Source organism: Talpa europaea, assembly GCF_964194135.1.
Source record: "Talpa europaea genome assembly, chromosome: 4".
Classification (NCBI taxonomy): domain Eukaryota; kingdom Metazoa; phylum Chordata; class Mammalia; order Eulipotyphla; family Talpidae; genus Talpa; species Talpa europaea.
In genome coordinates, this window is record NC_140070.1 from 24,601,671 (window position 1) to 24,625,895 (window position 24,225).

General features: G+C 42.2%; 1 protein-coding gene across 1 annotated transcript in view; it reads left to right on the forward strand.

Moving 5' to 3' along the window:
• Positions 1 to 21,431, forward strand: part of ARHGEF26 (Rho guanine nucleotide exchange factor 26) — a gene marked incomplete at both ends in the record, with an annotated part of 100,516 nt that extends 79,085 nt beyond the window's left edge. Inside the window, 4 exons of the mRNA XM_084232577.1 lie at positions 10,134 to 10,369; positions 19,056 to 19,123; positions 20,626 to 20,730; positions 21,289 to 21,431. Of these exons, the coding sequence (XP_084088703.1) occupies positions 10,134 to 10,369; positions 19,056 to 19,123; positions 20,626 to 20,730; positions 21,289 to 21,431 (552 nt within the window). The remainder of the gene's footprint in view (positions 1 to 10,133; positions 10,370 to 19,055; positions 19,124 to 20,625; positions 20,731 to 21,288) is intronic.
• Positions 21,432 to 24,225: the final 2,794 nt, after the last annotated feature.

The following is a 24,225-nucleotide window of genomic DNA, read 5'->3' on the forward strand; positions in this document are numbered from 1 at the left end:
GTGCACTCTGAGACCACAGCTGGATTTATGGCGTCAGGAATATGGCCCTCCTTCCCCGTTAGGAAACATGGTAGATGGCAAATGAATGAGGCATCACCCCTGATCTACTTTTATTACTTTGTAAGTTGGTGTGGATAATGTATACGCTGTTGTGATAGTGATTTTCTTATGCCATCCCTTGTACCTGATTAGGAAACACTACCACTGTGACTGACTAAAAGTGAATTTAGTGTATTTTTCCCATTTATTCACTGAAGTCAGTAGAAATTATGCTGAATTGGAATGTAGGAGTAATTCTAGCAATTTGGAGTAACCCTTTTACAAACGTGGGAAGAACCTACTTGCTCTTCACAAGATTCTACTTCTGATTATGCCAGGAGGAAGCTTCAGTAAGTTCTGACAGCCTTTCTGCCCTTTGCACCTTTGCATCTCTTCTTTATCAAAGACTATGATTTCAGGGCCTCCCTGGTGGCACAAAGGTTAAGTCCAGCACTATGAAGCTATCAGCAGCCACTGCAGCACCCCTGGAGTTGGATCCCAGCAGCCAGGGGTCTAACCCACATGGCTCAGCAAACCTTTCCTGTCTCACCCGCTGCTCCCCTCAGCAGTGTATTTCAGCACATCTGCCTGTTCTGTTCCCCACTGTGTCTCTGGTGAATCCTCTCACCTCCACCTATCACCTCCCCTGGCCCCCCCACACCTCTGGCCTGTACCCTAGTTCTTGTATGCATAAATAAATAAATCTTAAAAAAAAGGGACTATGGGTTCAGGGAATCCGGGTGAAGCCGGGGAAATCTCAGATTGTGGAATCTGGTGAGGTTGTAAGAATGGAGGCTTAACGGTCCCTTTGTGGGCCTCTGGTCATCTTTTTTGGTGACAGAGAATCACAACAGAACATCATCTTATCAATAAATGTGACCTTTGCCGCAACTATTCTAATCTTGACAATAAATTAGGAAGCATGTGGGCTGTTTGTTAGTCTTCAGAATTCTTTTGAGGAACTGAGAAAGTCTGGCTATTTGATGTCAGTTTCTGAATAAATATCATGCCTTGTTTTGTTGGTCAGAGTACTTGCCAAATTAACCATTTCTCAGCACAAGTGTTTAATTATCCTTAGTGTTCTTGGTCATCTTCAAAGTTCTGTAATTATCAGGGTTCTAATAAAATGTCAGGCAATGTTAAATGTATGATGCTCTGTCAGAAAAATCACTACTAATAGCTAACATTTACTGACTGTGAGCCAGGGATGATTGTAAGAGCTTTACATGCAACGAGATAATAAATGTGTTATCTCATTTCATCCATGCAGCAATATGAAAAGATTGGTATTATCTCCATTTTACAGATGAGAAAGCAAGCACAGGAAGATTGGTAACTTGTTCAAGACCACAAAGTGAATGAGGGATAGAATTGGGATTCTCATCAGACACTCCAAAGCAGATCTATGCTCTTATCTGTTATGCTGTACTTTGTTACTTTGAAATTGTATAATAGTCCATTAAAATATCATTGGTATGATTCTAAAATCAAGCCTTAAAATTGAAATCAACTTAAGTCATGTGAAAAATGTTTTGACCTCTTGACTCAATATAAGTCAATATTCCCCATCCCAAATATGTTTAACTAGAGTAAGTACAAGGTGAACTGGGGGGCTAGAAATCATGTCAGTAGCAGAAGAGAAACAGTTGAAATATGCAAGGGAAAATTTCACACATGCACTGAAGGAAAGTAGGAAGAATCTCCTCTGATCTTGTAAAACACTCTGGACTCGTGTGACAATGGCACACTAGCAGAGTGGCAGAACATTTTAAATTCCAGGTAGAAAGCAAGAAGTTCTAGAAGATCCTGGAGAAAGACTCTAAAAAAAGGGAAACTAAGAGATGTACAGGAGGGCCTCCCGTGGTGGCGCAGATGGTTTACCACAGTGCTGTGAAGCTGTCCATAGCCTCTGCAGTGCTGGTTCGATCCCCAGCCAGGGAGCAACCCACATGGCACAGCAGATCTCTCCCGTCTCGCCCACTGGTACCCTCAGCAGTGTATTTCAGTCAGTCTTCCTGTTCTGTTCCCCACTCTTTCTTTGGTGAATCCTCTCACCCTCCAGTGCATCTGGCCTGTACCCCAGTTCTTGTATGCATGAATAAATAAATCTTTAAAAAAAATTTAAAAAAGGGCCTCCCCCGGTGGCGCAGCTGTTGAGCGCTGGGCTGCAAAGCTGCCTGCAGCCTCTGCAGCACCGGTTCGATCCCCATCTGCCAGCGAGGGTCCCACAGGGCATGCCAGACCTCTCCTGCCTCCCGCTGCTCCCCTTAGCAGTGTATTTCGTCAGGCTGCCTGTTCTGTTCCCCGCTCTGGCTCTGGTGAATCCTCTCACCCTCCCACTCTTCTGACTGTACCCAGTGCTTGTATAAAAATAAATAAATAAATCTTAAAAAAAAAAAGAATAATAAAACAACTTTAAAAAAATAAATAAAAAATTAAAAAAAGTGATGTTGCAGGAGGCATTGGAAGAAGATAGTGTCTCAGGATGTCACAGGTGCTCAACATCATCAGATTTCTTTAACATCAGGGAAAACCACAGTGAAGTCCAGGTCACCAGAGTTGTGAGGAAGTTGGGTCATGATGAGTTTGGGGAACAATTTCCCTGGCACAAGGATCTGAGAAAATGCAGACAGCTGCTAGTTTAGGAGACATTTGTCTTGGCATCAGCATATCAATAAAGGCTTTGCGAAGACAGGGAAGCTATGTGACTATTTTCAAAAAGCCTATGGGAAGGAAGCTACTAAGGAGATAATGTAGGAAACTGTGGTGTTTTGTTTTGGATGATTCTTCTAGCATCTTTTATTTTAAATTCAATTTAACTTTTGTGCATAAGGAAGAATTGGAAGTGCTGATTGGGTTTCCATATGTCAGATTTCTGCTGTAAACAAAAGTTCTAGGACAATACCAAGGTACGGTGTGAGACAGCACATAGTTAGGATGATGAGAAGGCCCTGGCCTTATTCTTCCCCTTCTTTCCTGTCATACTCCAGTGTCCATCTTGGTCAACTAGCTGTTTCCTCTCCTTGCTCATCTTTGTTATACACCTAAGATGTTTGCTAATAAGGATCACGGTTGGAATATTCCTCAGGTCTTTTGTACATTAAAAAGCACACTCTGACCTGCAAGCAGTCCCGATGGGTATGTGTTCCCCAGAAAGACCTGTCCTGTCACTTATCTCTTCCTGACTCTTGCTTGCCCAGAGCTTGGGACCAAGGATTCCAACCTCACTCTTTGAACTAGGAGTGAGGTTGGAATCCAACAATTTTGAATTTTTCATATATTTTCCCAGATGACGAATATTATCTGTTGACTGACCTATTCAGTCCCCACAAATCTGAAATGTTACCTCTTATTATGTGCTGAATCCCCAGATTTTGGGGGGCCTATTTGAGAACCTGTTGTTTGGTTTGGGCGATCCATCTGTCCACCCACGCTACAGTGCCAGTATTTCAATCTTTGTAGGGTTGTATTTTAATATGGCACAAAGCCAGTTCATTCTTTTTTTCACAGTCTGACTATTCTTAAGTATTTATTTTTCAGGATGTTTTGAATCAGGTTGTCCACTCCATCTCCTAGTTGCTCCCTGAAAAACCTGGTTTGCATTTTCATTTGAGATTATGTTAAGATTCTATACTAATTAAGGGAGAATTGATACCTCTATAATATCAAACTTTCCCATCCATTCAAACTTTCTGAAATATTCTGAAGTATTTGAAGTTTGTCTCTATATAGAAGAAAGTTACATTTAATCCTAAATATTATACAGGTTATTATAAATAATGTGATTTATCCTTTTATTTTCCAGCAGTGTCATTCATAGTCATACATAGGAAGGTCTTTTTATTAACCCAACCATGTTAGTGAACTTTCATTTTGTCGTATGTTTTTAGTCAGTCATCATCTGCAAATTATCAGCTTTTTGTAGGGCAAACATTCCTTTGTCCAGCAGTATCTTCATCTGCACCCTTAGGTGTCTACAGATACCTAGGGCGATGGTAGACTTCACCTCTGTGGATTTATTATTATATTTTTCCCTTAAATTGTGAGATATTTCAAATATATAGGAAACTATCAAACACTTACAAATCTGGATATCCATCATCCAGATTTGTCAGATAATGACTCGTTGTCACACTTTCATGTCAGATCTCTCCTTCATAAACAGAAAGCCCATGAGATGCTGCAAAGTCTCTCTACTCTCAGCCCTTCTTCCTCCTCCTTCCCAGGGTAACTCCTGTACTGAGGGTGGTGACTTTCATCCGGTGCTCACTACTGCATATGTATGTGTGTTGTTTGGTATTTCAAAAATGTGTATATGTTGTATGCAGTTGCCAAGTGACCTGATTTAAAAGTCATAAATATGTGCTCATTATGAAATTTCCAATCTTTATAGGAATTTATAAGAAAAAGTTTAAAGGGGCTCCACAATCATCTCTGTGGGAAAGCCTCTGCTGGCCATGAGGTGTACCATTTTCTCCCTTTGCTGATGCATTGCAGATAGTGAAGCCAAACACTGTCTGAGCGTCTCTCCCCCAGGGAGGATTGTAAGAGGTGTGTGTTTACTGCTGTTCTCTGCTGAAGTTCTTTACCTTGTTAAAAAGAGAAAAGAATCTCAGCAAAGGATACTAGTTTAAAGCAGGGTTTGATGGGGAGACCCATCCTTGTTTACACCACAGAGCAAAGGCTTCTATGGATCTGATTGCTGCACCTGATAGGAGCCGTGACACACAGCGGACAGCCTTGGGGAGCAGCTGGTGAACTTGGAACCCGTAGGAGACAATCGGAGGAAGTCTACATATAAACTCCATGCGGGAAAGATGGTTTTTCCATTTGCCTTTTTCTGAGCAATTTAACTTCCTAATTGCATGATCCAAATTGTTTCAGAGACTATGTAAACCATATGTTTATTAAATGATAGGACAAACATAGGGAAGTCTGATTAGCATCGACTTCCCACAGGAAAGGGGTTTCTTTCCCAATCCAGCGTGCCAGCTTTATGCTTGCTGGTCGGGGTGAGTAAGCGGAGGCGCTCGCGACTCAGGATGTAAGTGGCTACGTCTGCTCTAGATTCTTCTCTCTTCTTTCTGCTCCAGCATTTATTTTAACACAGATCCCCTTCTTTTCAATGTGAGAGAGTAGTTGCTGGCCGACGTTAGGAGAGTGGATTTCATTTGGTATCTAAGAGATTCAGAGAGGGAACTACTCACTAGTACTTTGTTTTTTGTTTTTTGTTTTTTAATTTATTTATTTATGCATACAAGAACTGGGGTACAGGCCAGAGGTGTAGATGGTGAGAGGATTCACCAGAGACAGAGTGGGGAACCGAACAGGCAGACTGACTGAAATACATTGCTGAGGGGAGCAGCGGACGAGTCAGGAAAGGTATGCTGCGCCGCGCCATGAGGGTTGCTTCCTGGCTGGCCAGGGGATTGAACTCATGCTGCAGTGGTTGCGGATTTCCTTCGTAGGTTGTGTCTTAACCCCTTGCGCCACCAGGGAGGCCCCTACTTACTAGTACTTTGAACCTTTACTTTATGAGATTGTGTATGTGTGTGTGTGTGTTTGTGTGTGTGTGTGAGAGAGAGAGAGTGAGCGCACATATGAATTAACAAGAGCAAACGTTTTTCAGTTTTTGTTTTATTGGATTTGAAAAGTAGCTGACAAAGAAATAATTCACTTCACTACTGTTAAATGTTAAATTTTATATATTAAATTCATGAAAATAGTAGTGAAGTTGTAAACAGGATTTATTTTAAATAATGAAGAGATTTACAGGTATTAATAAAGTAGTGATAGCAGATGACTGTTACTGAGTCAGCTTTAAAAAGAAAAAGCAAACACGTTTCCTGCATCTGACATTGTATTTAGAAGTTGAAATGGTGGCAATAAATCCCTGTTCAGGCATATTTAATGACATGCAGATGTGTTGGAGAGGACACCTTGCTGGGAACTCACACAACTATGAATGAGGTGGCTGTGGCATATTATCCAAACTGGAATTTAAGAGGCCAACAGACATGAACTGGGCCCAAAACATCACCGCAGTTCTTCATGGGCTTGTAAAGCTGTCATCGGTCAAGAGAACAATTAAAAAAAATTCTATTAATTTATTCACTTCATTTGTCTCTAATTACTCCCCAAAGGCAAAGATTCAAATCATTGATGAAATACTGGAGCTGGTATTGTTTGAGACACACCCTGGGGAAATGACAAACTCTGAAAAACAAGAGGGTCAGAGAAGACTGAACTAATTTATTCATATTAGCTTATAAATTATGCATTGCTTCATGCCGTTTGTATGTGCAGCAGTGGTCCTAGTGGGCTCTGCCACCTGGCCCAAGAATGTGGTAGGCTGTGCTTCAGGTTAGTGTAGCTGCACCCTGTGACATGCCTACCCAGACGACATCACAGGAGATGTCTTCTCAGAACCTGTGCCCCCATCGTTAAGCCATGCAAGACTGCTGTCCTTTCCTGTGAACTCCTTCTCTTGAATTCTTTGGTGGTCTACCTGGTCTTAAATTCTATGGGAACAACTGTAAGGTGGCTTTGTAGAACTATGCTGAAAACTTTTGGGAATTTAAGTCACCTTGAGTGATGGCTTTCAAGTATATCCATTTCTTTGTGTTGGATTTGTTTGGCAGTACAAAGAACACCTATACAGTGTCACTGTTTAGGGCACTACTTAAATACCCCTGTGCACAGCACTGTGATACTTGGATTCTTGCAGAACTATTTTTAACTAGAGGTAGGTGTCTGAGTAACAAGTCATCTTTTTTAAGTTGTGAGTTGGATCAAGAGTAGCTAGAAGGGGCCTCCCCGGTGGCGCAGCGGTTGAGCGCTGGGTTGCGAAGCTGCCCGCAGTCTCTGCGGCGCCGGTTCGATCCCCGGCTGCTCCCCAGCCACCAGAGGAGGGTCCCACATGGCGCGCAGACCTCCCCTGCCGCCCGCTGCTCCCCTCAGCAGTGTACTTCGGTCCTTCTGCCTGCTCTGCTCCCCGCTCTGGCTCTGGTGAATTCTCTCACCCTCCCGCGCTTCTGACTGTACCCAGTGCATGTATAAACAAACAAACAAAACAAATAAATAAATAAATAAAGCATGCCTCTATAAAAAAAAAAAAAATACATCTTTTAAAAAAAAAAAAAAAAAAAGAGTAGCTAGAAGATGCAGAGAGAGGACAATCAACCAGGAAGCCACCATCTGCCTTGTTTTTTCTGTTGTTTTTGATATTGTTTTTGAGGTGTAGCTTTTGTTTTCAGATTTTTGGTTTCTGGTTTTGTTCTGGTTCTATAACCATGTCTGAGATAAGTAGACAGCATGTCAGATTTTTTCTACACTGCCCAACATTGCTTGCTTTGTTTCTTTTTTTTTTTTAAGATTTATTTATGCATACAAGAGCTGGGGTACAGGCCAGAGATTGGGGGGGGTGGGGGTGAGAGGAGTCACCAGAGACAGAGTGGGGAACAGAACAGGCAGACTGACTGAAACACACTGCTGTGGGGAGCAGCGGGCGAGGCAAGAGAGGTCTGCATCATTATGTGGGTTTCTCCCTGGCTGACCGGGTATTGAACTCATGCTGCAGAGGCTACGGATCACTTCATAGTGCGGTACTTCACCCCTTGCGCCACTAGGGAGGTCCTGCTTGCTTTGTTTCTGATAAACATGGACTTTTCAATATATAACCTGATTTGTTTATAAAGTATATTGTTCTGCCTCCTCCTTTTATAACAATCATGTCAGCTTTGAGAAAACTCATTTTGATAGAAGAAATAATTTCGGTATCGTGAGTGTGGAAATGCTGGTCTGTAGGCAGGCTCTGCAGAGATGTGGAACTATCTTGCTATATGAACTTGCAGCTGATATAGGTTACTTTGCTAGGAACTATTATGCTTGATAAGAATGCCACATTTTGTTTTTACAGATAATTGTATGGCTGCTAATCTGAGGAGTAAATCCCCCAAGCTAAATTTTAGGAAAAGATCATAAGGTTTTTTAAAGAGTGTTACATGGGACTGGTTGACAGGCAGATATCCATCACCAAAAGAAAGAAATCTTGAGCAAAGTAGCCTATTCTAAAATTCTAAATACAGCTGATGAGGTGCCAAGTTTTCCTTTTCTCCAGCTCTTCCGAGTTCATATTTGCATTCTTATTAAATAAGGTCATTGTTCAGTACTGTTCTTAGAATATATTAGAATGCATTTCATAGTTTTCCACTTGTTCTCCAATTATTTTTTGAGCTCCTTCAAGTTCAATTACAAGGACATAGATGCAGAGGTAAAGCTGGATCTACCCAGAGCTGAAGTTTGCCAAGGGGATCAGCCCTGCCTGCAAGAAGTAATTGTGACTAGGGACTGATTTAATACACACGAGTGAGAGGACATGGAGGGTTTAAGGCAAAAGGGAAAGTCAATGGGTAATAGAAACTGGTGGGGTGAAGAACACAGAGGATTGAGGATTAGAAGTGGTGAGTTGGAGAGACGGCCTGCTGGTCATTGAGCGGTGTTCAGAATTGGGATTACAGAGCGGTTGGTAATAGCAAGGTCTGGGGTATGACCCTGGAGAGTTTGCTGAAGGAGGGCACAGGATAAGGTGATTGCAGGAGAGTAAGACAAAGGTGTGAGAGGTCAGGACAATAGAAGGATCTTCTGTGTGGGAATCCAAGAAAGAAGTAGCGTTGGAGAGAGATGGTGAGCCAGCAATGAAATCATGAGCAGGGGAAAGAAGGCTTTAGTGTCTGTGGGTGACTGTGATTATGAGGTAAACTGATAGCATGAGCTTCCAAACTGAGGACATTTTTGGAGGAGGAAGCGATCATCTTCTAAAAGCAGCAAAGAGGGGCCTCCCCGGTGGCTCAGCAGTTGAGCGCTGGGTTGCGAAGCTGCCCGCAGCCTCAGCAGCGCCGGTTCAATCCCCGGCTGCTCCCCGACCACCGGAGGAGGGTCCCACATGGCGCGCAGACCTCTCCTGCCGCCCGCTGCTCCCCTCAGCAGTGTGCTTCGGTCCTTCTGCCTGCTCTGCTCCCAGCTCTGGCTCTGGTGAATTCTCTCACCCTCCCGCACTTCTGACTGTACCCAGTGCTTGTATAAATAAATAAATAAATCTTTAAAAAAAAAAAAAAAAAGCAGCCAAGAGAAGCCAGTTGGCAGAGAGCCTTCAGGGGAGGTAGTGTTCTCTAGGGAAAGCTATGTCTCTCTTAAGACCAAAAGGCAGGGGGGGTGGTTCAGGGAAGAGGCTGAGTATTTAGGAGATGTGCTGTATTCCCTAGATGAGTTGCATTTCCATAGGAAACAGTGACAGGGGTTCAGTGGCCAGCTGAGGAAGTCAGGGTAGGGGTCAATTAGACCGGTTCAGTGCTGTGAGAGTCCAAGTGATGCAGGACTGGGGTCTTGGATGAGCAGTGATAGGGGACAGTGTGCCTGTTCAAGCACTACCATGTGGCATGTTAGCACACTTGTTAGCAAGTTCCAGGATAATGTAAAATGAAACCTAATGGGTTAAATCATTGTTTTCAATATTGTTTTTATATCTTAGATACAATTTAGTCTATCACTGGAAAATAGTAATAAATAGGCTTAATTTGGTGAGGGTGGCTGTTGATTCTTTTTTGTAAAGATTTATTTATTCATGAATGCAAGAGCTGGGGTGCAGGCCAGAGATGCATGGGTGGGGTGAGAAGATTCACCAGAGACAGACTGGGGAACAGAACAGGCAGACTAACTGAAAAGCACTACTGAGGGGAGCAGTGGGTGAGACAGGAGAGGTCTGGTGCATCATGTGGGCAGCACCCTGGCTGGGGATCGAACTCATGCTGCAGTGGCTGCGGATAGCTTCTTAGTGCTGTGTCTTAACCCCTTGCGCCATCAGGGAGGCCCTGATTCTTAATCATATAATTTAAATTACAACTCACATATTATTCTTCCTTTTTTTTTTTTTTTTTTTACTTGAAGTTCTGTTGTTTTACATCTTTGTTAGTGTTTTGTCCCATTCATATTTTAAAGTAAATCATTTTGTCCGGGTCCACCCTTCCTCCCCCCTCCTGTCACCCTCCCCAAGATGTGACTTAAACACGAACAGTGTCAGTGTATCCACTGATTGACATCTTCCTTTCCTTTTTCCTTACAGTGAAGAAAGTTACAACGTCAATGATTATTCCTTAAGAGATCAGCTATTGGTGGAATCTTGTGACAATGAAGAACTCACTTCTTCTCCAGGGAAGAACAGCTCCACGATGCTTTACTCCAGGCAGAGCTCTGCCAACCACCTCTTCATTCTGACGGTCCTGAGTAACCATGCCAACGACAAAGTGGAGATGCTGCTTGGGGCTGAGACGCAGTGAGTATGTGTGGGAGCTTCGGTGCATCTGTTACTGTCCTCCCTGTCTAGTGCCTTGGTCTGCAGACTCCCTAAAATGGGAGACAGTAGCTATTATGCTTTTTCTTCTTGGATTCCTATCAGGCACCAGCCTTGGGTGCTTTATTATTATTTTTTTTAAGATTTATTTTTATTTATATAAGAACTGGGGTATAGATCAGAGGCATGGGAGAGTGAAAGAATTCACCAGAGACAGAGCGGGGAGCAGAACAGGCAGACAACCCGAAGACACTGTTGAGGGGAGCAGCGGGCAAGGCAGGAGAGGTCTGCTACACCATGTGGGTTTCTACCTGGCCAGCGGGAATTGAACTGGCGCTGCAGAGGCTGTGGACGGCTTCACAGCATGGCGCTTAACCCGCTGCGCCATCGGGGAGGCCCAGCCTTGGGTGCTTTATACAATGCTAGTCTTTTCACTGAGAACCTTTCAGTGACTCAAGAGGTGAATGTTGTTATTTTCCATCTCTGAATTCTGATAATGGTGGCATGCTTTTATGTTTAGAAAGGGGTTTAAAAATCATTTTATTTCAGGGGGCCTCCCTGGTGGCGCAAGGGGTAAGTCTCAGCACTGTCAAGCTATCACCAACCACAGCAACATGAGTTCAATACCCGGCCAGGGACCTGACCCATGTGGTGCAGCAGACCTCTCCTGTCTCACCCGCTGCTCCCCTCAGCAGTGTGTTTCAGTGGATCCTCCCGTCCTGCTTCCCACTCTGTCTCTGGTGAATCCTCTCACCCCACACATCTCTGGCCTATACCCCAGTTGTTATATGCATAAATAAATGAAAATAAATCTTTAAAAAATCATTTTATTTCAGTCACTATTAAAATATGAGCCCTAGAAATAAAAACCCAACAGACAATTTTAGTCTCAAATGCAGGTTTACTTAGATGAAAGAACTGAGGTCATTTTGTAATCGGTAGCCTTCAACCAAATAGCAAAAGGTGCTTTCTGATGAAAGAAATGCCCAGTTGAGGGAAATGTGTGCATGCCTCCCCTGTCTCATCCAGAGTTTATGCAGAGGATGAACTGTCAAACTGTTTCCAGTTTCACAACTTATTGCACAGTCCATCATCATAATGGATAAAAGGATGGGGGCTTAATTTTCAATCCCACCCCTATGATTTGATCCATTTTCAGATTGCTGAGCCTTTGTACCTGATCCTTGAACATCGCAGGGTTTGGTGGCTCCACCCTGGCTCAATCAAAAATCTATAAATAATTTCTGGCCCTCCATATTATTCCTGGTTCCATGTCCACCAATTCAGTCAGCCACTATCAAATGCAGGACCCGTTGTTAGAATGAAGTGGATGTAAAAGTGGCCAGCACAGTTCAAACCTAGTGTTCAAAGATAATTTGGAAACTTCCTGTAGGAACAGTCTTCATGGGCAGATGCTATGTTGGGCCAGAGGGTAGAGCAATAGAGCAAAGAAGTCCCCAAGTTCTCTGTCTTCTTGGGGTCCTAGAGCCAACCCAAGTCTGCCACCAAGGTTCTCTGAGAGCTAGGTCCACATTTTAGTAATATTTTAAGTGTTCACTGGATCACGAGAGAGACATCAGAAAAATGTTAAAACTATGAAACAGCCACATTAAATGATTAAATTATCATTTCATATTTTTTGGCACTAGAGGTAGCTTTTCAAAGGGCAGAGGAAACTAATAAGCTTAGGTTGATGTAAGCTATTTGAGATTCGAGACAGCCCACAACAGAGTGTTCCAACAGAGGAGTGAGTAAGTGAAGGCGCTTCAAAATATGTGTTTGTTTACTAAACAAAGAAATGTTTTTTGCTCTGCAGTTCTTCTGTTGAAACTGCTGGGATATCCTGACACATTCCAAGACTGCCTTGCTCTCCTGAGGAGGGGGCTTTGGGTGGGTCTGGTGCAGGCTGTTTTATGTCCAAAACCAGGGCTTGCAAAGCTATTTCTTCTACTCTAAAGGTGATTAAACCTCTTGGTCAGTGAAGTCTGGCCTAGCCTCCCTCTGGCTGCCTCTCTTAAAAGGAGAATTGAACATGTCCAAACTTTGGATTTTATATGACTTTAGGGATGAAAAAGATGAAACACTTTAGAGATTAGTGCTCGTCCAGAAGTTCTAGAAAATTCTCAGAAACTAGAGGTTTTAATTTCATCATTTTTAATGAGTAATAGTGAAAGTGGCATTGACTTGGCTTGTGTTTTCGGATTTTGTGTTCCAATGGATATTTGTTCTTTATTTAGGCCTTGTCAGTATATTACCAGATCTTTTCCTGACCGTCTCATTCGTAATTTATATAATCTCCACCGCTTGTTTCTGAGATGAATCCAAGGGAGTGGGAAGTCCATTGACATGTCCAGTTCTTTGGACACCAAGGTTAGATGCTTTTCTGGGACAGTCTGCAGCAGATGTTCCATTTTCTTGCCTTTTGATCTTGCCATAGACTGAATGGATGCCATTTCCGCAGTCAGAAATGTTCTCAGAATATCTAGTTATGTCATCCATAAACCCATGGTATGACTCATATTTGTAGTTCTTTAATTAAGAGAACATTCCAGAGCGGGCAGAGGGGCAGATGTCTCCTTGGGTACAGGAGGAGTGAGTGACTCCCTCATTCCTTTGCCTCCCACCAACTCAATTACAGTTGAAAATTAAATAAACGAACAAATACTTTTAAGCTCATAGGGCATTAGTGTGGAAAGACAATTTATGATGGCCAAGATGCACATTTCTTAAAAATAAAAATGTTGGCTATTTACAAGTCACATTGTTCAAATTGTTCGATGCCATATTTGGAAATCTGCAGGTCAGCTCTGGGCTACCCGGTTTTGAGCAATCACTATGTGAATTGTTTGCTTCTGTGATTTGCAGAATGTGCATGTGATTATATGTGGGTTTTTTGTTAGGCTTCATTCTCTTATTTTGTATATGGTTACTATGATTCACTCGTAACCTCACTGAGAAAACCAGGTTTTTACCACGCCTCTAGTCTTGAGTAATTGTGGATCTTCAGACCGATCACACATATCCTTTGGCTACTTAATCTTTTGTTGAAAAGAATAGGGTTCATGCCAGATATTTTTACCTTCTTTGAAAAACTGATATAAAAATCTAAAACCTGCAGTGGGAGGTGTGCAGTTTGGCACAAGGTGTGCAGCTTGGCACACTCTCTTGTGAGACAGTGAAACCATGAAAGTGACTTTTACCTAAAGAATGCAGAAACGCTCCCTAAAGGAAAAAGGGTAAACACTTAGCATCTGGGATGTGCCAGGCACGGAGCCAATAACAAAAGTAAAGGAGGCACCAGTGGGTGTTTCTCAAGAAGGATGGAACTTCAGAATTGAAGGAGCTCACCAGGTTTCCCCCTGGTGTTATTACTAACCCCCACCCTCAGCTCTGGCTTTGTCTTTCTCCCACTTTGTGCATATGAAGTTACAACAAATATTTTGGGGATTGACTGACAATCAATATAATCAGCCTTTCTAGAGCTAAGACTTTTCTGTACTTCTGTGTAGGGGAAATACTGCTTCTCTGACAGTGTCCTTTTTGTGCTATTGGAGCAAGTTTTCTCTCAATTCCGCTTGTTTTCAACATTTGCTCTTAAGGATGTGGTTAAACTTTTTAAAGATGTATATCTAAGTTATGTATATGTGCTACATCTGCCCCCTTAACACTTCAGTCACTGTATTGTTAACAAGACAGTAGTCTGTGAGAAATGCAAAAACTTGCCCTTTTTAAAGGACAAAGGAAGAATGCTTTACCACCACCATTTCTTTTCACTCCGGGCCTTTCAAGAGAATGTGGGAGCTGGAGAGACCCTTTTGTCTGCCTTATTAAAATGAAGCACAGACAGCTGAGGCTGGCACAGAGCAGAGGCTGTGACAATGGTGGCCCTGGTTTCCTGCCTTCACAGTGGAATTTGGGCAGCTTTTGAGTCCAGTGTCTGCAGTGATAAGCTTATCCTCAGGACACGGTCAATAGTGGACCCAAACTTTCTTTACCTATCATATTTTGCTATAGGGTATATTCACCTTCAGTTGTAATAAAAGATTTCACTATTACAAAGAACTAAATGCCTAATTGAATGTGATTGGTCCTATCAGCCATTCAGATGACCCATTCCGGGGCCTCCAGATAAAGGGGCATTGTTTGTAGGGAGTTTTTTGCTCTCTTCCTGCTTCTGTTAATGATTTAATTAGAAACAGGAAATAAATGGGATGGAATAAAATTGTAAATAGTATGTCTGACATACGCTCATCCTTTGAGAAAAGTGCCCCTAAAGAGGTGTCAGTTTATATGGAGAAAAAATGTACTTATTACGGTTTTCAGTACTTACTGGAATTTTTTTCCTCCTCTTGAATCTGAAGTCCATGTTCAATAATGTTTTATGTTCATACAGTACCCAGCAAAGTGCTTGATTTTTCATACTCCTCATTACCAACCTCAACAAAACAGGAGGTCAGGTAATGCCCTGGAACTTTATCACTGAGGAAACAGAATATTGACGTGAGTTTAGCTCCAGGATTCTGGACTACACTCGAGACCTCATGAGTTGCTTGATCTATTAAGAAATAATTGAGTTAACTACATAATATGCTACAAAATGTAAATTTTAGAGCTCTTTTATTGGGCCATGGGAATTCTTTTGCTTTGGTCAGATTTGTTTAATTAGGTAAGTTGAGCTGGTGTTCAGCTTTAGAAGACTTTTGCTCACTGCACACAGGATGACTTTTGTGCCTGGTTGGTTTTCTTTCATGGTTCAGTTTATTGAACTTATCCTGTTGAACTGAATGTGAGGGAATGAACAAAAATGACTGTCTTCATACCCCTGGTCCTTATCAAGGGTTTGAGGGTTTTTTCCAAAGGCTAGTGTATAGGAATTTCAAAAGAAAACAGGTAAATGTATAGGCTCAGAGGAGAAACACAAAAGCTATCTGGTCAGAAAAGGGATAAAAGAACCTGAGGTCTCTTCATGTCTATTGAAAAGTCAGACAGACCCCTAGGGATGAAGTTCTTGGTGAAAACTCCATTCCATTCAGTCTCCTCCGTAATCTTGTATCTTCTTTCAAAGTCTGCTTCCCATTTTCCTATTAGGTATTTCTATCTAGCAGGTGCCTGATATTGCTCAGGGAGTCTGCCTTTATTGTATCTCTGGTCTCTTTGCGATTAAATTTAAACCTACTGTTCTTAATTATATGAGTTAGCAAGGGCTGCATAGCTAATTCCTGAGTTAGGGAAACATTGCTGTGTCCTTCCATGCCATCCAGAGAGAATTTGCAGGTGATAAAAGGACTGAATGGACAGATATTTATGTTAAAAGAGGCTTTTCAGCTCAGTCTTACTTCTTCCTGGGTTCCATGCACTGTTCTGTCACAGCACAATGCATGCTGGATTTTGTGGTTTTGTTGTCTTTTTCTGCTACTCTATCGCACTGAGAACTGTGAAGAGCAAGTGATCCGTTTTCATTCACTTTGCAACCTCATCCTAGCAAAGGGCCATGCAGAGGAAGGACAGAGTGGACAGGCGAGTCTTGGGAACTGATATTCCCGAGGTTGACATGAGTGTGGTGTTACTTACTCTATTGCTGTTTGAACAAAGGGAGAAATCTTTCAACTGGGCATGAGATGGATTGTGAATTCATCTTGATTATTTCATAGTGTTCCTGGACAAAACAACTGTCTGCACATGAGTCATGGATTTTATATCTAAATCTAATAAAAGGTTTGTCTCTGCTCTGATTTTTCTTGTTCTTAGAATTCCTTCATGCATCGAGTAAGTCTCCTCTTTGCTTTAGAGACGAGTGCTTTCTGCTTCTTACTAGGAGTGAGCTCCTTGGCAGGGCTCTTGGAAGCCCTGAGGGGAAGTCGTGTGGTTTTGACAGCATCTAAGAGGGGGTGGGACTGACTCAATTGAAGCCATTTCAAGAAGCGGCTCCTTTCAGAGAGGGCAACAAGGAGTGTGTTGTTCTGTCCTCTGGAGTCCCTGTGAGGGGCCTCCGTGTCTAAGGGATGTCATTAGCATCCCGGCAGCATGCCACTGGAGTGAAAGGTTTCATCTGCACTTCTGGAAACTGGCTGGGGGCTGAGGCTGCTGCTGAAAGTGCCCACTCCATGCCAGAGATGGGCTGTGCCTGGGATCGCATCAGAAGGATTGCACGCAGCAGGAAGGGCTGTGTAGAGACCTGTGGTAAGCCAAGGAAAAGTAAAACTTGCCTGGGTATGAGGCAAGACTCAAATGGACCATTGCAGATTTCTCTGGTGAACAACTCTCCCATATCAAGATGCTATTTCACTTTCAGTTGCCTTTGTGCTTTGGAAATTCCAGTTGAGCCTGAGGGAAAAAAATAGATATTACCCAACAGAGAGACGCTGTCAAAGATTTTAAATGTTTGCTTGGGATTGTTTTAAAGGAAGTTGTAATTTATGTGTCCTTTGTAAGACCAGGCTAAATCCCTCTGTCCTGTATTAGGGTGAGATAAAGCTTTTAAAATCAAAACCATGTCGTAAGTTTCTATATAAATTGTACATGTCACTACTTGACATACCAGCTCCACCAGGGCCCAACGTCATTTATTCTTTTAACTGAGTCTGTCTTTCAGCATCCTATAGCTCCTACCCTTCCTAATTCCCGCAGCATTTCGTAAACACTTCAGATCCCAGACTGCCTGTTTTTTTTTGTTTGTTTGTTTTTGTGGGACCCTCGCCGGTGGCTGGGGATTGAACTGGTGCTGCCTGGTTTTGATTTTGACTCCATACCTAACCATTTTACTGGGAACTGGTGTATAATGCACGAAACTTCAGCTTTGTCCTCAAAAGGAATGGAAATAATAATGAAATAATGTTAGATTAGATGGTACTCAGAAAATACTAGCAAGTTCCATACCGGTTATGAATATTGATTAGAATAAGATTGGATTCCTGCCCACCCAAAGCGGATGACCTAAGAGAAACAGAAGTCAGTCAATGGTTGGGGGTCAGTGAACAGTAAGTGATGATGACTCACTGGTTGAGCATGTTTATGGAGACCCTGAGATAGGCACCAGGCAGTGCTCTGCAGAAATGCAGAGAATTGAACAGGTACGGTGCTATGTTCAACGAGGCTTCCAGCAGTGTGAGGAGCCTTGGGAAGGCTGCGTGGGAATGGGATTATCAGACTGAATGTGGATGAGAGTGAGGTTCACACACTGCAGGAGACCTCCTGGGGAATTTGGGCAGTGTGTTGAATGTGTTGAACAGAAGCAGTTGGATGCAAAAGTGGACAGGCCATTGGAGTCCATGTTCCTGAAGGACAAGACAGTCAAAACTTGTCCATGGTGATGCAAATTAGAGAAGCTCTACCTTTGCAGGTAGGGGTTGGTGGGAAAGGGAGGGAGGAAAGGAACCTCTTGGCACAGCTGTATCCTGATCTGGCGGCAAGTGTAGACACAGTGTGTGTATATATATCTATATATACATATACACACACACACACACACACACACACAAGTAAACCATCACAGAACTGTGTGTACTCAAGATTAAAGCAGCTTTTATTTTATGTATGTGCTTCAATTAAAAAAGTTCCAGTAATGAAATTGAATGGGCATGGCTGGGTACAGGGCAGCTCATATTTGAACGTGAGAAGGACAAGTAGGGAAGGTGAAACAGCAGGAAGGTTTCCCTTTCTGTAGGTAGCGCATGCTGCTTGGATGGAAGGACACGCATTGGGAAGTGAACAAACGTGGCAGTGAGAAGTAGCTGTAGGTTCAGGCCATTATGGAGGAAAAAGTCTTTTATTTTAAGCAGTGTGCCTTGAGGTGTTGCTTCTGAAAATGGTCATAATTGACTGGTTTGAATTGTTTTACCTTGGAACTCCTGTCCATTCTTCTCATCCTTAAAATGGGCTTTTGAGAGGATTACATGAAATCGTAGTTCTCAGTCAGGTGTTTGTATCTGACATGTAGCATGGGTTTAACAAATACTTCATAAGAGACTTTAAACAACACTGTGTGTGTGTGGGTTATTTAGTTAATTGCAATCCTAATACTTTACAATCAAAAACTGGGGGTGACTATTATGGAGGAGTGCTTACTTATCTGGAACTTTTAGTCCTTTCGTTAAATAATTATTTTATTATTTGTAACTACAGCTTAATATTGCTTGAAAATATTGGGTTTCTTTTTCCTTAAAATATTTTTTGATGGTTCTCATGAAACCATTTTATGCATTTGAAAACAGTTTTAAAAAAGGTCAAACAAAGAATTTCTCCCTCACTAAGTCTCATATTTGGCAATAATGGTTGTATAAGGAGCAAAAAAACTTAAAATGTCAAGTTTCTCATTTTTTCTGAAATGGTTTGCATGTTGATTGTGTGTACTAAATATCCTTATGTGATTTTGATGGATTAGTGTGATCAGCTCTTTATTAAATGTTAAACGGTCATGTGAGAAATTCTGTTTAATTAGTACCTTGCCAAATTCATTCAGAATCTTTTGACAATAACTAGTTTTAAGCCTGTTTTAGATTTCCCAGATTATTGTGTTTAAATAACTCTTGTCCTTGTTTTGAAGGCCAGTCCCTTAACTCTCTGGAGAATATCTGTTTTCTGGGAATGGCTCTGTTTTCTAGAACACACTTCATTCTGTGTCTAAACACCTTGAATATCTCAACTGGATGCGCTTCTCCTCTGTATTTAGGAGCGAGCGTGCCCGCTGGATCACCGCCCTGGGACACAGCAGTGGGAAGCAGCCGCCAGAGCGAACCTGTAAGTATCAGGCGGGACAGCCCACTCTATGCACATGGAGGGACTCTGCCCCCTGCTGGACATTGGGTATTAATGGTTTACCACCCACAATACCCCCTTTCTAAGTTTCCTCTGTGGTTTCCTTCCTGCTGCTCTACATCTGAACTAAGAGATCCCTGATTTGGAAGTCAAGGGGTCTAGGGTGCAGTTTTTCTTTGTCGTATAAATGTGGCAAATTCTTGCATTATTACAAATGACAGGGGGTTATTAGGAAAGTTCAATTAAGTGATGAACACAGAAAGCGCTGCTTGTGAATGGGCAACAGTTTCATCTTTAAGCCTTATACTGACAACCTGAATCTAAGTGGAAATGTTTAGCCTTTAAGTGAATTTTTAGCCTTTAGGAAGATTAATTCTCACCTTTTTTTATTAAAGTGATATTAGGCAATGTATTTCACTCTACTGGAAAACTAAGAATTGGCAGTAAAGGGTAGTGTTATGGTATTAGTGCTTCAATGTCGATGTTACGATTCTCTGAGTGATTCTGCTTGGAAGGACCAATGCAAAGATCAGGGCAGCAAAAATGGTTACCCTGGAGCACTCAAGAGTCTTAAGTTTAAGCTTAGAGTCATCAAAGTTATAATGATTGGCTTGAAATTTCTCCACAATCAAGTTTTATTTTAAAAATCAAGTCTTGCGCCTCCCCGGTGGCGCAGCGGTTTGAGCGCAGCTCTGTGAAGCTGTCCGCAGCCTCTGCAGTGCGGGTTCGATTCCCTGCCGGCCAGGGAGATTCCCACATGGCGCAGCAAACCTCTCCTCTCTTGCCTGCTGCTCCCCTCAGCAGTGTATTTCGGTCCTTCTGCCTGTTCTGCTCCCTGCTCTGTCTCTGGTGAATCTTGTCACCTTCCCGCACCTCTGGCCTGTACCCCAGCTTTTGTATAAATAAATCTTTAAAAAAAAAAAAATCAAGTCTTCTAAGGAAAATCATGTCAGTCAGTACCAACTCACCAAAATTGACTGTTTTTGTTACGAATCAGCATTGGGAGGACCTTCTAAAATGTATTCTGAACTTTTGGTTAAATATTTTATTTCTAAATTTGGGCAGATTTCCTGTGCAGCTACTGGTGGGCTGGGAAGCACCTTGCCTGAGAGGGTAGGTCAGGTGTTGTATCATCAGTTCATGGCCCAGGCCCATTATCTATTCTTTCCTGCTTCAGTTTCCCCCAAACAATGGCTATTTCCTCTTCCACTTTGTGATATGACTACTGGTTCTTACCAGTGCTCATTGAGGGAATTCATGCATCATAAAAGGCCTGTCTTGATTCCGAGCTTGCCTAAAATTCTTAACCAAGTAAGAGAGTGCCTGGAAAAGAATTTCTGCTGCTTTTTAGAAGTTTACCTTCAGTGCTACTCTGGTTATTCGCCTTGAAGTGCACGAAAAGCCTGAGTGTGTGTACATGGCTAATTTGTATGTTTTACTTTTCCTCTGCTAATGGAAGCTCAATGTGTCGCTTTCCTCCACAGCATTGACCCAGGTAGAAATCATTAGATCTTTTACTGCCAAGCAGCCAGACGAACTCTCCCTGCAGGTAGCAGATGTGGTCCTCATCTATCAACGTGTCAGCGACGGTGAGTGGTGTGTTCTTAGGAGTAACTTGTGGTCCGTTGTGATAGAACCCGGGACTGTCATTTTGTACTTAATGTTAGTATTCTGTATCCCTTCAATTTTGCCTTCTGCATCTGCCTCTGAGCTTTTAATGTTTTTGAATAGGGATATAGTCACAGGGTTTGCTGTTCAAAAGGAACCAACCAAAGCTTTTCCTTTTTCCCCCATCCTTTAGTGACCTAGTTCTCACCCCCATAAGTTCATCCGTCCTTACTTTAAAAGAAGAAATCATTTCACCTGCTGCTTGTGTCCAAGCATCCCCTTCTGTAGCCCAGCCCAAGCTCCATACTCTCTCAGCCTACTCTCTTTCGATCCTCTGATCAAGTTCTGCCCCCTTAGTTGAATTACTCCCCCATGAAGCTTTTCCCTCTATTCCACTTTCTTCCTGACCTTTCATCATCCATGATGCACAAACTGGCAGGTTGCCCACTCTCAAATGTACTCACATCCTCCTGGAAGCCGTCACGCAGTCAAATTTGTCCCAGTATTTGCTGCTTCATGAAGACTCTGGTTTTTTGCAGGCTGGTATGAAGGGGAGCGACTACGAGATGGAGAAAGGGGCTGGTTTCCTATGGAATGTGCCAAGGAAATAACATGTCAAGCTACAATTGATAAGAATGTGGAGAGAATGGGACGTTTGCTAGGACTGGAGACTAACGTGTAGCCTTTCTGATGGCCTCTTATTACTGCGAGATTTGCACTACGTCATGGTGGACTGGTTGGTTCTGGGCTGGTTTTGTCTTTTTAACACAGCCGATTTATTTACAGGAATGAAAACACTTGCCTTAAGCTTGCCAGGTGGTTATGCTCTCTCAGGAGAACAACTACTAGATTCAGTTCACAAAACTCAGTTTGTAAACAATGATCCACTTACAAACCTTTTCATGTTCACAGAATAGCGAAGCCATTCACTTCAGAGATCAGACTACGATTATGCTCTTGGTGCCGTCATGTTCTGGCATAAACAGTGATGCTGTCTGTGACTTGGTTTTCTCCATCTTTACTTAACCAAGAGCTTTGCTGTCTCTTGTATCTTCTTTCTATGGTTCTCCCAGTATTAGCAAGGGTTCATGTCCTGAAGGAATACCCAGTTTTGTAAATATTTTTCCTGCCTCTTAAAATTTAGATCTGATTCTAATGCTCTGTTGTTTTTGAAAGGAACTGGTAGAATTCAGAAGGTGAGCTGGTCAGTTTTTCTAAGCCTCTTCCCAGGAAAGGGATATTGACACTTGAATATTTACCACTTCCATCCTCGTTAGAAGGAAATTAAAGAGACTTACAGGTTTTGTTTTAAATACCTCTCACTCAATATTGGTCTTAGGTAAGTACAGCCTAATAAAAACTAAGCTAGTCAGCTACTTTAAGTGACATGGTTCACATATTTGAAAATATCCTAAATATAGGCATACTTTTTTTTATATTCCCAAATGAACTGATAGACTGACGTGAGGCTGCTCTGCCTTCAATGATGAAAGGTTTTGACTCTTTCTACTCCCATTTCCAAATAAGAAATTGGCTGCAAAACCCTTTAAAACTCTGAAAGATAAAATTAGTGCCTAGCAGTTATTAAAGAAGCTAATATGGTACCTAATTGAAACAACATTTTGACCTACATGGAAACGCTTTGATTTGCACGAAAGCCTTGCTTGCTGGATTTGGAGCCTCTTTCATACTTAGTCTCTATTGACCATCATTTTGATAGTACATTTCATGAAGAGGAAAGGAGGCCTTGGAATCGAAAGGGAGGAAGTGATTGTACTGGCAGCTATGTTTCCTCGACACTCCATTCTCTTCCAAAAAGGGATTAAACCTAGCAAAGGCTATATTAGTCAAGGACTCGGATCTATGAGACATTCCCAGCTACTGTGACCCCAAATCGTGAGCAAAGCTACAGAAATCTAGTGCAGGAGGTGAGTGTGCTTGGCTCAAGGCCCTGCGCCCTGCCACCGAAGCACTGAGCCGCCACACAGCACCTGCACCTGCCAGCCCCTGCGTTGCTCTCTTGGACCTATGCGTACATTTCCAGTGTAGCAGACACAGCAGGCCCTGAGTCATTCTGTCTGAAGTAATAGCAGTGGAGCGGAGCAAGAGAAGTTTCAACCTCTTTAATGTCATGGATTTTTTAGTGGAGAGGCTAACAATGTTGTGATCTAATCTAATGCCATGTTTTCATTAAGGAAAGGGAAATGTGTTGCTAGAAAAGGGAAAATTTGATATTATTTTTACTAATACTCAGTTGAAGCTAAAAAGCAACTATACAAATTCTGTAAATTCATCTGAGTAGAGATGTTAAACAGTTTTGGAAATAGGTGCATCATATAAAACCAAAACTTTATTTAGCACACAGGTTAGTACTATTTTTAAAGTGTTTTACAGCAGGTGTTTAACACTCACAATGTTTAATTTCATCCATGTATTGTTTTTATATGACACAGGATTGTTTTCAAACCTAGTGGGTTTTCCATTAAGTTTCTCTGAATTGTACAATGACTCTATTCATTGACCTGTGACCTGTGGAGAAATATTCATTTTTGTCCCTATGAATTGAGACTGATTGTACACTTTTGGTGAAATATGTGAATTTATAAAGATTTTGTATAGACTTGTTCTCTCGTGCTGGTGTGATTAATTTACTGTACAAGGTATTCACTTAAGTTTATAGCTCAAGTTTTGGCCAAAAGGTATCTTTAAGTCAGATCTGATTTTCAAACTTCTTTGCCAGCTCTGGACTGTGAGTGGACTCCTAATCCTGTGTTCTTCTCATGGATGGCCATAAAAATAAAGCCAGCCTCAGTCATTAAGGCTCCTGAGATGTTGTACATAAATGTCTTTTTAGATACCTGGTTGGTATTTCCTCACTGAAAATGTCTTTTGTTTGTACACAGCAGTGCTTGGGGTTACCGAAGCCATAACCCATTAGCCTGTCATTTTCCAGATTAGGGGACCAGCCAGACTATGCCCTATTGCAGTCTGGTTTGCTCCTGTTGTTCTGAACTAAAGACTGGTTTGTCAAAGAAGTCATATGCATTTTTGATTAAAAAACAGAGGAAAAAAAAAAAGAAAAAAAAAAGTCATGAGTTTTCCAATAACCCAATATTAAGAACGCTGCTTTCACTACCAAGTTCTCTTAATTTTCACTGCCCTCTTTTCCTTAACCTACAAATCATCTCAAACAGCTTGGTATTGGGGTATCTACAGCTAAGACTGAAGGATTCTAATCTTTCATTTCGTGTAACTTGCCCTAAAAGGCTGGAGCACATTTAAGAGTTGAGCCATGCTATTTCTTCTCAGTTTTCACAGAACTGCATCATTGAATTAGTTTATCTTAAAAAGGTCAGTTCCCGGGGCTCCCTGGTGGCGCAGCAGTTGAGCACTGGGCTGCGAAGCTGCCCACAGCCTCTGCAGCGCCTGTTCGATCCCCGGCCACCAGGCGAGGGTCCCATATGGCTTGCAGACCT